Genomic DNA, 17,637 nt, shown 5'->3' on the forward strand with positions numbered 1-17,637 from the left:
CGCCAGAAGGCTGAAGCTCGAGACGAAGCTCTTTTAACGAAACACTTATCGAGGCTGTTAGCTCATGTTTTGATAGCTACTTCATATTTTTATTTAATTAATTAATTTATTTATTATCCCTGGCATGGAAGGTTTTTTATTAGCACCGGGACATGCCTTTGAACTTTTAATTGAAAAGCCTTCCTGATCGGCTGACTTCAGTAAAGGATGGAGGCTGCGCGTGCTCAGGCAACGGGTACCCTTTTTGGTGCCGTGCTGCTTGGGCGAGTTCTCACTCTACTGAGGGCCACACCTGCAGCCCGTCTTGAACCAATTCTTATTAACATTAGTTTTTTATTTGAATCCGTATAATTTTAGGTAAGATTAAAATTAAACGGACTTGCTTAGCAGAGTCTGTGTGCGGTTTTACAAACCACAACCTCGCAATGGCGATTTCCGCTGCTTTCTCCTTTGGATTTTTGCATAAGATGCAAAATAACTTTGAATGTTTCAGTCCGTTGCGGGTTCTAAATGGGTTTTGATAGAGTAAATCTTCTGTGACCTGTCGTGATGACTGTTTCTACCCTGGCCTGCAGTACCTAAGGACCCGTCTCCTCACTGGCGCAAGGTGGCATGGAGCCATGACTGCGCTCTCCTGGCCTATGCGGATAGTACCGGCACCGTTCGGGTCTTTGATCTGATGGGCAGCGAACTCTTCATCATCCCTACAGTAAGTCATCTGGGTCTTTTGTATTTCTGTATGCTCGTGGGGGTTGGTCCTCTCCCTCCCGTTCACTATATTTGACAATACAAAGATACGGTCATGCATAATCTGTGTTTAAAGTTCAGGAATTTATTATTTGGTTTGACATTTGGAGGAATACTTCAAATGGGCCGTTTTTTGATGTTTTGGTTTGTTAATTTGCCTTCAGGTCAGCAGTGCTGTTGTGAATATGCACTGTGCCCTTGGTCATCATTCCTTGATACTGAAATATTAATGTTGTCTATCACACAATCTTTTTGGGTGCTGAATGGTTCAAAGCAATAGACTTTGGGCACAAAGTCACACACACACACACACACACACACACACACACACTGCTTTCAAAGAAAAGAGTATTTGTGAGGTCGAGCACTAGTGTTGGACCAGGCCTGGCAATTGATGTTCCAACTTATCCAAAATGTGTTCAGTGGGGTTGAGGTCAGGCTTCTGTGTGCAGGCCATTGGAGTTCCTCCACACTGCATTCATCAAACCATCTCTTTATGGACTTCACTTTGTGTACTGGGGCACAGTAAAGAGCCTTTATCAAATTATAACCAGTAAGGTGGAAGCATAGAATTGTCTGGATTGTATTTGTATGCTCTAGCATTAATGTTACCTTTGACTAGAACTAAGGGGCCTAGACCAAACCCAGGAAAAGAGCCTCAGATCCATGATCCCTCCTCCACCAGACATGACCATTTGTGCCATGTGTTCAGGTAATTAATTTTCACTTGGCACCTGGCATATACTGAGGTTGGCTTCATCTCTCCAGGGAACACTTGGTGCTCAGATGTGAATTCCTTTTTCCCAAAGATCCCATCACACAGTTCTTGTGCTGATATTTCTGCTGTCACTGTTGTATGCTTCCATTTCACAATAATAGCATTTTTGGTTGAACAGGGCAGAAGTTTCATGAACTGAATGGTGGAAAAGGTGGCATCCGTTGAAAGTGCCACATTTTAAAGTCTCTGAGCTCTTCAGTATGACTAGACCTACTGCCTGCGGTTGTTTATGGGGCTTGTAGGCTTGTTTGCTTGATTTTATATTACTGTTAGCACTGGGTGTGGCTCAAACACCTCACCTCAGTAATATGGTGGGGTGTCCACATACTTTTGGCCATATAGTGTAGAGTGACCATAGTGAGAGCTCAGTTAGGGGGAAACGTACGCCAATCGTGACCTGAGAGAATGGACCAACCCTTCTATTGTTATCAAGGATGGCTTCTGTGTAGCTGCAGACATGAGTTTAAACATTTAACAAAAAGGCATTTTGGGTTACATTTACAAATGGGTTATGTTGGTAAACCAGTGTGATGCACTGTGATTGGTTAGCCTCAATTTGAAGGTGCATCGTGTTCTTTCAGATATTTGAGATGTTTTAGATGTCTGCTGGAAGAGACCCAGGTTTCATGCCCTACAGAGTGGGGAGTATAAACAGAAAAGCTGTAGGCTGAAGAGGAGGACATGTTACTTTGACACGTAATGGTAACTGGTTCCAGCCGAGGCGGTATTTTAATATAGGCACTGGGAAAAGCACTGTAACTAACCGGATGAACTTGGCTACTAATGCTAATGATTTGCTTACGGTTTGTAATTTGGATGAACCAATTACTTAATACGAAAAGGTTGATGGATTTTACAGCAAAAAAGAGAAATTAGAATTAAGATGGACTAATAAACAAAAGGCAAAGAAAAGAAGGAACAACAATGGGTGGAGCCATGGTCTGGGTGGAGCGTGTCTTGTTTCATTATAGTAGGAAGGTGCTAGACCATGAGATGATATTACACAGTAATGAATAAAAAGGCTTAAAATCCCTTCTGAAAGATCATGCTGTCCAGTGAAGGGATTTTAGGATGTGCTGTAATCCCTCCGTATAGTTCATGCCAGCATTCTGCCGGCACCATTCTGAGCTCGCTGTAAATTTGTAACGAGGCTTTTAAGTGATCAGGACAAAAGAGCTTTGCAGTAATCAAAGTTGACACACAAGCATGTATGAGAGACTTTCAGGGACCTTGGAGATTAGAGGTGATATGTTATTTTGCTGATGTTACTGATGTTCTTGAAAGTAAGATTACTGACAAGCTCTTATATTCTTGATGTATCCAAGACATGTACTCATTTACATCTGCCCTTTCCTGTATCTTAAAAGAGTTGGGATTTCGTGCTGCTTACGTCACTTCCCCTGTTGGGTTAAAAAGCACCACACATTTATTATGCCTGAAATGTTCTTTGTATAGCCCAGAGTCTTCAGCTCAAACTGAAATGAAGTGTCTACACTCAAGTGTTTGAGCCACTTGCATGATGGCTTGTTAACACATTCAAATCTTTGAATTGGCACACACTCTAACCATGGCCCAAAATAATGTTTGCAATTAGTGTGGTTTTACTAGGCGTTCACGCTACAAATTTCATGTGGCCACAAGCATCCCAGACCACCTCAAAAGAGAATGTGTCTCTGAGGTGCAATGGACCCTGTTTACACTTTCGACCACTTGAGGCACATGTTAATAAATAACCCGGTAAATATTTTCTCTGTGCTTCATTTTGAATTATTGTAATTTGGGTCTTATCTTTTCTTAAGTTGCATGAAATTGAGACATCCACAAGCTAAAATAGGTTTGCTGTTTTTCCACATCTTATTCTAATTGTTTCCATTTCTCGTTGTTGGGCTATGCATAATTATAAACATTGCTGACAGCTGTTAGCTGTGAGAAATGCACTAATCCTTTTGTAGCTTTTCACTGAACAACTTCACAGCAGTGAGGTGATCGTTTAAGCTCCTGAGAGCCAAGCAAAATCTTTTCACCAGATTTTTTTTGACTGCTTGTAATTTTCACAGAAATAATGCCAGTAAGACTTTATAAAGCATGATTTTTGTTGCTTTGTTTGTTTGTTTGTTTGTTTTTTTGGTAAGACCTCTAAATATACCCTTGATTTGTATTCTGAGTTTCCTGTTTCTGATAAGGCAATTTGTATGTAAATTATAGGAAATAAGTTTGTTGTGGAGTGGGTTGGAACAGGGTTAGTCTGTACTTTTATGTGATAATTATGCTGATAATCGGTAGATGATTAAACTTGTTAGCATCAGGTTCTAATTGTATCTGGGTCATACTAATGAATGCAACCGTCACATCTACAAATAATCGTAGCAACTTTGTACAAGAGGTGAAAATATAATGCAGCGAGGTGTGATCTGCAAGAATCATTAGGAACACACCAGACATTCTACAAGATGAAATCCGCAGGAATCAATGGCAGTACACTATTCATACTGTGTAAACAGAGGGATCCTTGGAAGTCCAAGATTGAGCCATTAAACTGCTGTTGATTTCAGGGGCTTGACTTGAGCGGCAGTGAACGTAATCATGGGCCACCAGACTCAGCACGGCATGCATCTTAGATTCTTCTGTGTTTGGTCCAGATGTTGATGCATTTATTTTTAGATTAATTAATTAATCTTTTTAAAGAGAATTTATTTTTCTTTTTTTTAATTTAGTTTTAAGAAGTTCTTAAAGGAAGTGTACTTTACAGGTCTTTATGCCCTTTACATTTAGTGTTTTACAGTGGTAAGGCTGGTGTAACTGGGCTGGGGTGAATCATGTGCTCAGGCGTGTCTGCGGGGGGTTAATGGCAGTGTAGCCAGGGCTTCGATGAGTGGACTTCACCACTGAGTGGTCCTGCCTGCTGGCAGTCCTTTGTCTTTCTGTGTCTTTCTCCCTTTCTCTCTGGACTGCACTTTTATTCTGTGAGGAGCAGAACTTGTACCCCCAGGCCTTGCCCTGCCTGAGGTGGGGGGTGAGAGGTGGGAGCTGGTGTTCCTCACTCCACTGCCCAAGCACGGAGCACATTTTCTGGCTGCTTTCAGCCCAGAGCCTTACCTGTACCTCTGAAGGACTTCCCACAAGGAAGTGAATTCCAGCTGGGCTCCTTCAGATGGGCCCAGCTCTGCCTCTGTCACTCTTTTGATGGCTGCCAGAGTGAGGTGCCCGTCAGTCTCTCACTGTGCCTCTCCTTTCGAACATTTCTCTGTCTCTGTTGGCCATCCTGATGTCTTCCTGCTTCTGTCAGGAGCCATCAGTGTTAAAACACACACACACACACACACACACACACACACACACACACACACACCTACCAAACTTTCTCTTTATTCCTAAGAACCTTATTGTTTCTGACTCCCGTTAGAAAACTCTTGTTTTTTTTTTTTTGTTTTTTTTTTTGTTCCCCCCCCCCCCGTAACTCCCACTCCTGCTCTGGTTCCCTCCTCAGGCTGCGAGCTTCCCCGGCGACTTCAGCTATGCCGCTGCTGGCCTGATTTTCCTGGAGTACACCGCCAGTGCCCAGTGGTCCGCAGAGCTGCTGGTCATCACCTTTGGTGGCCAGCTCCGCAGCTACCTGGTGAGGTGAGCCCAGGCCCGACCGTTTGGGTAGATGTTGCTGACCTCGGTGATCCAAAGATATCGTAGAGCTACTCAGTCTAGTAAATTTTACTCTGTAGACGAAAGGGTTACACTGTCCGGTAAGACTGGATTGTAACTGGTCGGATAAATGTGCTTGTGTATTTAAAGTTTGTCTTGTTCACTTGCATGGCCAAGTAAGCTTGGTAGGAGAGGCTAGGTTAGGCCGGGGAAAGAGCGTTGAGGGCACCGGCCAGGTGAGCACGTGGGCTCATGCCGAACATGGCTTCAGTAAAGGACAGGACCGCCTGCGCTGGTGTCCGGTTCTTGTGTGTGTAAGTGATTGCATCCTTGAGCAGAATATGCTTAAGTGTCTCTACGCATCATGTTACATAATGAGTGTTTTCATGGTCTCGAGGCACAGCATGTATAAAATGAGGCAGGAGCACACAATCCACATCCACCAATGTTCCCATCCTTCTTGGTGTGTTCCTGTTCTGTCCAGTGTAATTCCATAGAGCGGAGAGGGAAGGGAGCCAGACTCTAGACCATGGGAAGTGCTGTGAAGCAGCCCAGATCTGGTTTTCTGTACATTTCACTGAAAGGCTGAGACTGTGCTTCAGGCTGGAGCCCGAGCCTGCTCAGGGATGGCTCTTAAGAGTTGAAACTTTTTTTATTTTCCTTTTCATTATCTAGTTTCCACTTTCGTAAATTTGCACACTCAAAGGCTTAAGGAAAGTTGCTATTCTTTCAACAGCCGCCAGTGCTATTGTGTGAGGCTGCAGCTTGGAGCTTCTAAAGAGGAAAAAATGAAATGCATTAAAAAGAGATGAACTCACAAATGTTCTTCACGCCTCTTTTTTTTCTGGAAATCGATCCCTGCGCCATATGTGGTTGTAGTTTGACCACAGGTGTTGATAGTTGGCGGGGTTCATCTCTGCCTGTTAACCGTTTGCTCCCCGCTCGTGCTATAGCCATACAGGTTTCAGTCTCCTCGTCCTGCTTACCAACCATTCTCTTCCTGTTTTGACTCTCAGCGTGGGGACCAATCAAGGCTTCCAGGAGAGCCACAGCTTCAGTTTCTCCGCCCACTGTGGTAACGGCGTCACTGCAGCGATCTACCATCCAAGCCACAGGTCTGGATCCAGTCCACACGTCCGATCCACTTCCTTCCCCTTTTAGACTGCACAGTTTGCGCTGACCTTCCTGCAGCTTTTGTCGCACATGGGAACTGAAGTGTGACTGTGCAGTTCTGCCAATGAGAACGATCTTGCTGAATGATGACCGTGCATTTAGATGCGCATGCGCGCCCACACCCCTCTAATGGTACCTAAAAGAACACCATTGTTTCCTGTATGTGTGCTTGTGTGATTCTGGCTTAAAGTAACTTGAAAAGACAACTCGGAGGCCTAGATCACTACCATGTGAAGATATTTACACAAAGCCTCAGCAGGGGAGTAAAGATTTTTGTAGTGTATTAGAACCTTTTCAGTATGTAGTCTGTCACCAGGGGGCACTCTTAATCCTGTGCGTGTGGTTGCCTGCTTTCTTCCCTTATCCTCTCACACTGGTCTGTGGCTCAACTGATGAGTTTGTGGAAGTCTTCCTTTTGCCCCACTCATTCACTAAGATATACAGGCGCTCTCTTTTTATTTCTGTTCCGTGTCTTTTTCCAGTTCTCCTTTCAGAACCACATGTGGTTTTGGCTTCTGTTGTTTAGAACATGGCAGGCAGACCACCTGTGTGTATGTGTGTGTGTCTCTCTCTCTCTCTCTCTCTCTCTGTGTGTGTGTGCCTTGCTAACAGCTCCAGTTTTATATCTCCTTCACTGAATTAGAGCATTGGCTGAGGGCAGACAAAAATAGAAAATAATCAAACTTGCATATAAAGGACAAGGGGTGTGTGTGTTGGATGCATTGTTGATGCTTTTCAGCAGTCTAATCTTAAGAGCTTTCTGGCTGGTACAAGCGGTTTATGAGCTGGTCATGTTTGTCACTGTTTCCATCCCTCGCTAACGAAGTGTCTCATCCCGTGTTGATGACGCATTTGTACATGACTCAGGCTGCTCCTGCTGGGTGGGTGCGAGATGGGTGACCGCCGCGGCGTGTCCCAGGCAACCGCGAGAGGCCTCACGGCCTGGAGGGTGTTATCGGGTTCGCCACACTACAAGCAGATGACCCGTCACCAAGACGACATCAGCGCAGTAAGACAGACAGAGCGCCTCTTTATGTGCCAATCGCTCCGTTCTGACACTCAATCACAATTGACTGACTGATTGTTGCAGTGCAGATGAATAACTGATTCGGACAAAAAAATATATATATTCATAATAATTTGTCTGTTAATTAGTGGAGATGGTAATCATCTTTTCTCAATTCTGTTCAGTCCCAGAGGAAAAGTCTTTTCAGAATGCACAGTTTTAGACTTTTCTCCCGACAAAACAGTGAACAGGTAATTACCCCCTCCCCCCCATGCTGTCTCCCACTGCAACTGTATTTTTCATCTAGTTAATGAAATAGTGACCTGCTTATCAACTCATCGGTGTTCATTACTCGCATTGTAATTTTTTGGCTGACTGGGGCTGAATTGACTGTGTCTTGGTGTACAGTATGTAGTGGGTGTATATCTATATGCATCTCCGCCGCATGTTTGTCTGGGCCTGCGTGCAGGACGGCGTGTTCAGAATGAGCCTGTCTCCAGACGGTGCAATGCTAGCCGTAATCCACTTCTCAGGGGCTCTGAGTCTGTGGGACGTGCCGTCGCTCCATCAGAGGAGCACCTGGAAGCAGGAGGAGCAGGTAGTGTGTGTGTGTGTGTGTGTGTGTGTGTGTGTGTGTGTGTGTGTGTGTGTGTGTGTGTGTGTGTGTGTGTGTGTGTGTGTGTGTGTGTGTGTGTGTGTGTGTGTGTGTGTGTGTGTGTGTGCTCAGCTCGTGTGCTGTTGCGTTTTGCCGAGCCAGGCGCCACACTGCGCAAACTCACCTTTTTTTAAATTTTTTTATTTTTTATTTTTCCCCTTTTTGTCTTCTTTCTCTTTCTTTCCCCCTCCCGTCTCTCCCACAGCCTGGCTATGAGGAGATCAACCCAGAGTGGAAGACGTCGCTGGAGAGGAGGAAGAAAATAAAGGGTACCTGCTCTTCAAGGACTTGTCTGACAGGGTTTTACCTAAAGCATGCTCCACCTCGCCGGCAAATGCCAGCATGCTGCTAACGCGGCACATGCTTCCGGCAGCAGACGTCCACGTTATTCTTTGTTTACAAAGCTTCAAAGGATTTGTGACTCTGGTCTGCAAGCCATAGCCCACACATCGATCCATACTCCCTGTACACAGCCTGAGTGGGCAGTGAACTTGCAAACGCCCGTCATAGAACATTCATACATCCTTCAGAGAAGATGATTCTTCAACCGTCCTCAATGAATTCTTATGCCTTTTATAGCAGACAGAACACACACACATCATAACTTGTCCTCTTAGCTGTAATGGCTGGAATGAAAACTCTAAAACGACAGCAGTCTTGTTTATCTATACAGTAAAGGGCATTTTTAAAAGTGCAAGGCCATGTGATCTCTGATAACAGGGGTGCTAAATTTGCATGCTGACATTTTAATCAGGGACCTTCCATCACATGTTTTCATAACCTAGCTGCATACACACCTCAGCGTCCTGAAAGGGTACGCCCCCCCCCCCCCCCACCTCTACCCATCATTCTGTCGCTTTCTCTGCTTCTGGCTGTTTCTCGTTCTGTCTCTTTCACTCATCCATAACGTGTAACCACAGATGCTCAGTCTGATTGAGACCGAGAACTCCATGTTCTTCAAACTATTCCTGAACAGTTTTTGTGGGGTGGTATGTTACTGGGTGTTTCAGCAGGGTAACTTGCCCTTAAAGAATACTGTTGCCATGAAGTGGTGAACTTGCTCTGCAACAATGATTTGGTAGGTGCTACGACTTAAACTAACACCCATATGAAAGCCAGGACCAAAGGATTCTCAGTAGAACTTTTACCCAGAGCATCACACTCCCTCTGCTGTCTCACCTACCCACAATGCATCCTGGTGCCATCTCGTCCTCAGATAGGCGACGCACATGTACCCAGCCGTCCACGTGATGTCAAAGATGTGATTCGTTAGAGCAGGGCCACTTCTGTTTCTTCATGGTCTGGTTCTGATGTACTTTCAGTGGTGTACAGGGGTCAGCATGGGTGCTCTGACCAGTCTGCAGCTACACAGCCCCATACACTCCAGGCTGGGATGCACTGTTTTTTTAAACTTTCCTGCCATTCTGGAGATGTTCGCAGCCAGTCATCCATCCATCACAATCAATTTGGTCCTTGTCTTGGTCGCTCAGATCCATACATTTCCATCGCAGTGAAGCCGGGGTGAGTTCTCTCTCTGCCTCTCGTTAATTTCTATGGAGTCAGGTGGTGGTTGTGCACAGAGGATTATGGAAGCGAGCACGTTGTGAACCAGCCAGTGAGTGTTGCGCTTGTGTCAACTCCTTGCAAATGAGAAGCGAATTTCGCTGGACGGCAGCCAACCAGCACCGCGTGGTGCACTCTGTGATGTCACGTCAAACCGCAAGCTGAAATCAGTATTGTAACAAGATGGAGGAGTGGATTATCATTGCTGTGTCAGGTTTTCCTGTACCTTTCCACAAGGCTGAGTGTATAGAATAGATGCATAGGGAAAAAAGCGGGTAAGCGTTTCACCGGATCACTGGATTTGCCTACATCTCCCCACACATACTAGTTGTGTACAGAGAGAGAGATATGTATATAAAATCTCTCTCTCTCTCTCTGCATGCTCTTGTCTTTAGCTATCTACATCCCTTTTATCCCTCCCTCTCTGTCTTTGTCCCTGAGAAAATGTCCCAGCCATGCATCGGGTTTAGCTCAGAGTGATTTGGCCTTAAGTGCACTGTGAAGCCGCATTAAAGGTGAGACTGTAATTTGCCTTTCTGGCTGCGTGTGTCTCATGCTCTTAAAATCTCTGCGCTACCACACAAGGTAATGGTCCAATCTTCTTTACCTGCTGTTTTTTGTCTTTGTATTTCGTGTGTGTGGGTGTGGGTGTGTGTGTGTCTCTCTCCACCCACTCCAGATAAGGAGCAGTATCAGTCTCTGATGGATGTGGGCTGGTGGAGTGAGCATGCCCTCATCCTTGCCCGTTGCTCTGGAGCTCTTACTGTCTCGTCGGCACGCACGCTGGCCAACCTGCTGGGCCGCTCCTGCGAGTGGTTCGAGCCGTCGCCCCGCGTCACCTCCGCCCATGATGGCGCCTTCCTTAGCCTAGAGGTCAGATGCCCCTTTGCACATTCCCCATCTGCGGACTCGGACGAACCGTCAGATATGGTGGGAGGGGCGGGGCTTAGAGAACACCTCATCTACCTTTCCTGCAGATCCGAGCCATATTTAACCATGTTTTCATTACAGCTTGAATTTGTACTGAAAACTGTAATTTCGAGGTGACTGAATGAAGTTAGCTGCAGCGCTGTGCTTGTCTGTCTCCAGAGGGAGAGGGAGAATGAGGACAGAAAGCAGTATTTACAGTTCCACAGTTACTATGCACACTGCTTCACACTCAGTTAGTGCTGTGCCTCTGATTTGCAACCACCTTATCAGCAGGCCATTGGTGTGCAGCTGCTTCAGTGCCACACCTCCTCGAAGGACATCTGCGCCTTTTCGGAGGAGAGTCGAGCTTTTATCACACCCCTTCTTATTTCAAACCTGTCTTCAGGATTGGCTGTCGATGGGCAGCTTTAGAGGCAGGAGTTGGTGTGTAAAGTGAAACCTGCAAAGTATGAGGGTGTGTGTGTGTGTGTGTGTGTGTGTGTGTGTGTGTGTGTGTGTGTGTGTGTGTGTTGCTGGAGGTTTCCCTCCTCATTGGGAATGTTAGGAGCACCTGTGCTGAATGCTGAGTGGCTGAGATTTGCATGAAAACTTTCTGGAAAGTGTGTGAGAGGCAGGGACAGACGCGCATGTGCGTGGGCACACTCAATGCACTACTCTTTGCTAAATACATTTACATAGAGTAGTTATAATTTCTTGTTTAATTTTTCAATGATGTTAGATGACATTGATTGATATTATTGCTGCTGGTGGTGGTGGTAGTGCTTTTGTTGTAATTGGCTTTTATTATTGTTATTACTTGGTGAAATTAAAGATGTAAACATTTTCAATGCTTTGGCAATATTGTATTTTTTGCAGTCATGCCAATAAAGCCATCATGACTTGACTAGTAAGGGATCTAAGCACTTGCACGCTCTCTCTCTCTCTCTCTCTCTCGCTCTCTCTCTCTCTCTCTCTCTCTCTCTCTCTCTCTCTCTCTCTCAGTGTGAGATCAGGCTGGCACAGAAGCGTACCCGTCTGGAGAGTGGCAGACCTGGCGAGGAGGATGAGGGTGAGGAGTACTCTGATTCTGATGAAGAGAGCTCAGCCCAGGCGCGATACTTTGGCTATGTGCAGCGGGGCCTCTACTACGTCACCGAGATGGAGCGCTTCGCTCCACCAAGGAAGCGCCCGCGTGCTGTTCTGAAGAATTACCGGCTAGTCAGCCTTCGCGCCACTACTCCTGAGGAGCTTTACCAGAGGAAGGTGGGCGGGGTTATGGTCCGGTGGGTGGGGTATGGTCCCAGTTGGGCGGGGTTATCAGCTAGATGGGCAGGGAAAGCTGGGCAAGTTGGGTGTGGTTGGTCGCATTAATAGGTGGAGCAAACAGGTGACTTGTATAGGTATAAAGGTTGTAATGAAACATAAATGAAAGCAAAATTGAAAACTGTAAACTTCCTCTCAGGGCGAACTTTCCTTGGTCTCTTCCAAGGGTCTCTCATGCCACAAATTTTTATATGAGGCACTTCAGGGTTTATAGCACTATGGTGCTGTTCTTATATGTTTGCAACCCCCCCCCCCCCCCCCCCAATCTTTTGCATTCAAATAACATTTTGAGCCAAACCAGTGTATATATAGTATGTAATCAGTACATTTCTTAAAACAGACTTAAATATTGACCTCAGAATTGAAAGCGTGTGTCTGTGTGTGTTTTATATGTTTAAGGAACTACATCCAAGTTTTCCAGCGACTGCACTTAATAATAGATTGTGCATTCAATTCTCTAGTGTAATGTGAGTGGAAGGGAGACAGACAGATAGGAAGGTGGGGAAGTCTTAGCAACTGAGGGGTGGAGGAGAGAAAGAGGTTACCGTGGAGATGCTCGTTAGCAGGTCTGCCTGCCGTGCAAGCACATGCTGTCGCTGGATGACCTGTCCTTGTCATGCAGCACTACAGGACCCCGTCAGGGCTGAGTGCAGCCATAACGGGGGGTCGGGGGGTAGGGGGGATTGCAGAATGGTAAGCCCAGCAGACCCCTCTACCCCCCGGGGGGGGGGGGCAGATTAACGAGCAGAACTGTGTTGGTTGTGATCAGGTCCAGCAGTGGTGATAATGTGCCTTTGTATTATGACACAGCTGCCTAATGAGGAGCACTAGGAGGACAGCACAGCCATTAACCTGTGTGTGTGTGTGTGTGTGTGTGTGTGTGTGTGTGTGTGTGTGTGTGTGTGTGTGTGTGTGTGTGTGTGTGTGTGTGTGTGTGTGTGTGTGTGTGTGTGTGTGTGTGTGTGTGTCACGTGCAGATTGATAATGAAGAGTATGGTGAAGCGCTCTCCTTGGCTCATGTCTATGGACTGGACTCAGACCTTGTCTACCAGAGGCAGTGGAGGAAGTGTTCAGTCAGCATTGCATCTATCCAGGACTACCTGGTCTGTGCACGTGTGTCTAAACGATAGTAAATCTAGTAAATCTACCTCAGTTCCTTTTACTGTGGCCACAAAGCATGTGTTTGATTCCTGTGTACACAATATAAGCTTGACTTGAATCTACTACCAATGGCAGCTTGGAGGACAATATCTTTCTCTCTGTCTCTCTCATTAGAGTAAGATAAGGAAGCGCTCCTGGGTGTTGCATGAATGTATCGAGCGGGTACCAGAGAACGTGGACGCCGCCAAGGAGCTCCTTCAGTACGGCCTGAAGGGAACGGACCTGGACGCTCTCGTTGCCATCGGCAACGGCGAGGATGGGGGCAGGTATAGCTCTCTCACTCAAGCCAAAACACACAGAAAAGCTCCCGTGAGATGCTCCTTGCTTGCTCAGTCCTAGAAAGCATCACCTCGAGGTGTGTGTGTGTGTGTGTGTGTGTGTGTGTGTGTGTGTGGTGCACATGCAGATTATTAGGGTACAGGTCCTCTGAAACATATACACTGATTAGTGGGAATAGGTGGGGCCAGATGGGGGTAGGACTAAACTTTAACTTGAGGCAGTTATTGGCTACTCTATCCACCTCTGGCCTTTAAAGTACTGTTACTTTAAAATAACAATTACTTAAGTAGAAGTAAAAGCTGTCATTTAATTACTTAAGTACAAGTAAAAGTATCTCTTTAAAAGACTACTCATGTAGTGAGTTACTTAACTCATTTAATGAGCAACAAGCAACAAATGCTGAATTCTATGCTCAATTCAAAGTTTTATAAGTATATATTACTTATTCATAAATAAGGCTGTAATTACACTTAAAATGTAATTACAAATACATTGTTGAGCATCCTTCAGTGTCCAGTAATCGTCTGTCAACATAGAGGGGCTCCACTTTCCTTGGTACCAATTTTCCATAGGCCGTGTGTGTGTGTGTGTGTGTGTGTGTGTGTGTGTGTGTGTGTGTGTGTGTGTGTGTGTGTGTGTGTGTGTGTGTGTGTGTGTGTGTGTGTGTGTGTGTGTGTGTGTGTGTCTGTGTGTGTGTCTGTGTCTGTGTGTGTGTCTGTGTCTGTGTCTGTGTCTGTGTCTGTGTGTGTGTGTGTGTGTGTGTCTGTGTGTGTGTGTGTGTGTGTGTGTGTGTGTGTGTGTGTGTGTGTGTCTGTGTCTGTGTGTGTTATCCATTATAAACTATTTGTGTGCATCTAAGTAGACAGTGTAAAGCACTTTGGTAGATCATGTCTGCTAAATGCCGTACATGTAAATATAATGCTGTGTACATATGATAAAACAACCCACCAAACTAGAAAAACTTATGGTTGATGAAAAACTTAATAAACAGCAGTTTTTCTTTGCTCTGGCTACTACTTGGTGCATGTGATAAAGCTACATGAGGATTTTAATATCTGCATATAACAAGTCACAAGCCTCACATTGGATTTGATAACTTTGTGATCAGTACAGTTTATGAGAATATTCTGCACTCTTGTCCAAGGTAACACATTACACGTTTTACTTTTCGTTATATTTACATTGCTATTAGGCGACGGATAGGTCAGACCAGCTTGCGGGATAGATGTCCTACGTTGCCTAGATAACTGCGCCTGTGGTCAAAAGAAATATAAATAATATATCAAATTAATTGCAAATCTTAATTTTTATAACCTTGAAACCTTTATAATCTTGAAAATATGCCTTACTATGGGTCATGCGTTCCTGCACGCCATGAGTTCAGTTCAGCTGCTGCATTTATTTTTCTTCTGCAATGCTACTAGTTGGCCATTTTTTCTTAGAATATCAATAATATCAGATCTCTTAACTTTCACATTAATAATGCACATTAGGAGATGATGCATCGATCTCACACACAGATTTGTGAGCCTTAAAGAAAAGGATATTGCAAACTACTTTTCATAAATGTTATCACACCAGAAAATGTCTGTTCGTTGTTCAATGAGTTTGTCTATGGTCTTTAGGGATTTCACTTGATCATATTTAGGGATTTTTTTTCAAGCCTCCCACGCTTGACGGGATGTGGCGAAACATTTAAAATTATTTTAAAATGTAATGGAAGGAACGTTGACGAATAGTATAGTCAAGTATATATGCAAAGTCAAAAATGTAAAGTACCCTTTTTAAAAACAACTCTTTAAAGTACACTTTGTCCAAAAGGTAAATGTAATGGAGTGAATATAACACATTACTACCCACCTCTGCTTGTTGGTGTCCTCCTGGTATATAAATTGGAGGTATAATTTCAGTTTTCAACTAAATTTACTTAAGCGTGTAATGGCAGTGTTTCTGAAAAGCAGAAACTGAAGTACTTTTTTATATCTCCCAATTAAATGAGATAAAAATGGGTGTAAAATTCATTTAAACTGATACTGTAGTTTCCAGTATTCCAGTACTGTGTAGCAGTATTGTAGAACACTTAGCGTCATATCAGTTTTGGTGAGATCTTTGCTGTATGCTCCTCATGTGCAACCTTCTTTTCTAACTGATTTTGAGTGATACAAGCATTTCTTTTATCAGCTAACTCCTAATATTCTTCTCCACACAGCAGAGCTGTTGGTGTCGACTCTTGGTTGATGCACGCTCAAATCTAAATCGCAAAGTCTGCTGTAATAAAATGCTGCTGTGACCTGATGGTACGTCGACGTTCCTGTCCTGGTTGGGTGCTCAGTTTTGTCCACCTCTCTGCGTTCACTCAGGTTCATCTTGCCAGACGACACAGACATGGATGACTCTGCGTACGAGGATTTCCAGTCAGCAGAGGAGGAGATGGAGCGGAAGAGAGAGAGGGAGGAGAAGAAAAGGGATGACCTCCTGAAGAAAGTGGACTTCAGCAAGTACGTTTTCTCACTGATACAACCCCCCCCCCCCCACAGACTGGGGAATGCAGTTTCACGTGAAGCAGGTTAAGTGGAGTGATGTTGCTCGCTCTGCGTGGATTGGTGGAGAGAGAGAGAGAGAGAAGGATGAGGGAGACAGGGAGAGGGAAGTAAAGAGTGAGGAATGGAAGGAGAGAGAGAGGGATGGAACAAGAGTTTGTCTTAAGAACAAGATGGAGAGGAATGAAGCGGGAGAGACGGAGTATAGGAGTGAGGGAGAGGGTGTGGTCATTCGTGCTCTTCATGTTGGCTCGTTATTAAACGAGGCTCAGGTGAGTACAGATCGTGTGTGTGTGTGTGTGTGTGTGTGTGTGTGTGTGTGTGTGTGTGTGTGTGTGTGTGTGTGTGTGTGTGTGTGTGTGTGTGTATGTGTGTGTATTGAACTTGCAGTAGCCTGTATTATGTTGATTGGGAGAGAGACTGAAGGCTTGGGGCCTGGGCTTTGATGCACGCTCCTCTTTTCCAGAGGTGCTGGAGCGATTACGTAGTGGGAAAAACCAAAGAGCTGTCACTTTGTTAATTCCTTTTTAACTGCACAGCCATTAGTCGTGGGGCAATATCGATCTGAATGATGTCCTTTCTGAAAGTCTGCGTGCCTGCGGCCAGTCTTTGTTCTCTCACTCAAATAATGCTCAGCATGGTGCAATTACCATCAAACTCACTGTTCAAAACATGAAACTACAGCTAGTGCCCTCCTTTACAAATAAACATACACGAGCGTTCTCTCTCTCTCTCTCTCTCTCTCTCTCTCTCCCTCCCCCCCCCTCTCTCTCTCTCTCTCTCTCTCTCTCTCTCTCTCTCTCTCTCTCTCTCTCTCTCTCTCTCTCTCTCTCTCTCTCTCTCTCTCTCTCTCTCTCTCTGCTTGTTTACCAGCTGGCTATAAAACCCAGGAGCATAACCATTCTAGCCCTGGAAAACTTCATCAAAACAACCACGTGGGCTCAACCACGATGCACATTAGTGGAATGGCAGTTGGCCGCTTCATTCAGCTAGGACTGGACACAAAGACTGCGTCCATCGTTAATATGAGCCTCATTTCCGTACTCTGCAGTGGAATGTGCAGGGTGCATGGTGAAAAAGTCTTTCATGTCGTGAGGTCCTAAACGTTCACGTCTAATGAAGTGTAATACAATAATATTGTATGATGAAATGGCGCAGCGCTGTGTGCACATGTGCGTGGATGCAAGAATGGGGGTGGTGTGGCCAGGATGGGCAGCTTTCATGGACTCCGTTTCATGCGCGTATGATCACTTCTCTGCAGTGATGAAAGGAGAAGATTATGGCTTGCAGGATTCTCTTTCTCTCTCTCAGGTGCTCAGACAAAATCTTATTGTGGTCAGCTCGCGTTAGGCTGCCTTTGGCGACCTTCTTTCTTTCTCCGTTCCTCACTTGTTCTTCGCTCTCTTACTTTCTTGTGTGTGCGCATGTGCCTGTGTTCTTTTCTTCAATCCACCATTCACAGCTATTGGCATGTGGCCCTTTTGAAGTGGAGTTTCACTGATAGATAGGCGATAAGCGTAGGAAAACGACAGAGATGAAGGGATACTAGGAGGTTAATTGAGTCTGCTAGAAGACTTGGGGCAACTGGGCACACTGGGTGCAGGCTTTGTGGGTTCACCGCGTTCTCCACTGTTATCTGCGCAGGCTGACCCTGGAGCAGAAGGAGCTGTGTCGAAGCCGGCTTAAGCTGCTCTGCTACCTGGACCGCCTGGCCACGTACGAGGTAAGGCCCTTCCACTGTACCAGCCTCAAGCACTGGAGTTGGCCGCCAGTCTTTACACCCAGCCCCATATCTTTGGTTCCACCTCTGCTAAATTCTCCGCCCACCTAAACTTCACCTCTGTCACTAAAGAAGCCTCTAAAAGAG

The 17,637-nt window shown here is 45.3% G+C and overlaps 1 protein-coding gene across 4 annotated transcripts in view; it reads left to right on the plus strand.

Annotated features, from left to right (window-relative positions):
- The window catches only part of nbas (NBAS subunit of NRZ tethering complex), a 120,087-nt gene that overhangs the window by 11,753 nt on the left and 90,697 nt on the right, over positions 1-17,637 (plus strand). For all 4 annotated transcript variants that reach the window (XM_035528768.2, XM_035528767.2, XM_035528769.2 and 1 more), the window contains 13 exons: positions 576-709; positions 5,013-5,146; positions 6,178-6,276; positions 7,202-7,343; positions 7,526-7,591; positions 7,810-7,938; positions 8,201-8,264; positions 10,238-10,431; positions 11,470-11,730; positions 12,768-12,893; positions 13,066-13,217; positions 15,591-15,728; positions 17,415-17,493. In XM_035528768.2, coding sequence (XP_035384661.2) covers positions 576-709; positions 5,013-5,146; positions 6,178-6,276; positions 7,202-7,343; positions 7,526-7,591; positions 7,810-7,938; positions 8,201-8,264; positions 10,238-10,431; positions 11,470-11,730; positions 12,768-12,893; positions 13,066-13,217; positions 15,591-15,728; positions 17,415-17,493 — 1,718 coding nt within the window. The remainder of the gene's footprint in view (positions 1-575; positions 710-5,012; positions 5,147-6,177; positions 6,277-7,201; positions 7,344-7,525; positions 7,592-7,809; positions 7,939-8,200; positions 8,265-10,237; positions 10,432-11,469; positions 11,731-12,767; positions 12,894-13,065; positions 13,218-15,590; positions 15,729-17,414; positions 17,494-17,637) is intronic.

Source organism: Electrophorus electricus, chromosome 2 (genome assembly GCF_041902795.1).
Source record: "Electrophorus electricus isolate QZ-2024a chromosome 2, ASM4190279v1, whole genome shotgun sequence".
NCBI classification, from domain to species: Eukaryota; Metazoa; Chordata; class Actinopteri; order Gymnotiformes; family Gymnotidae; genus Electrophorus; species Electrophorus electricus.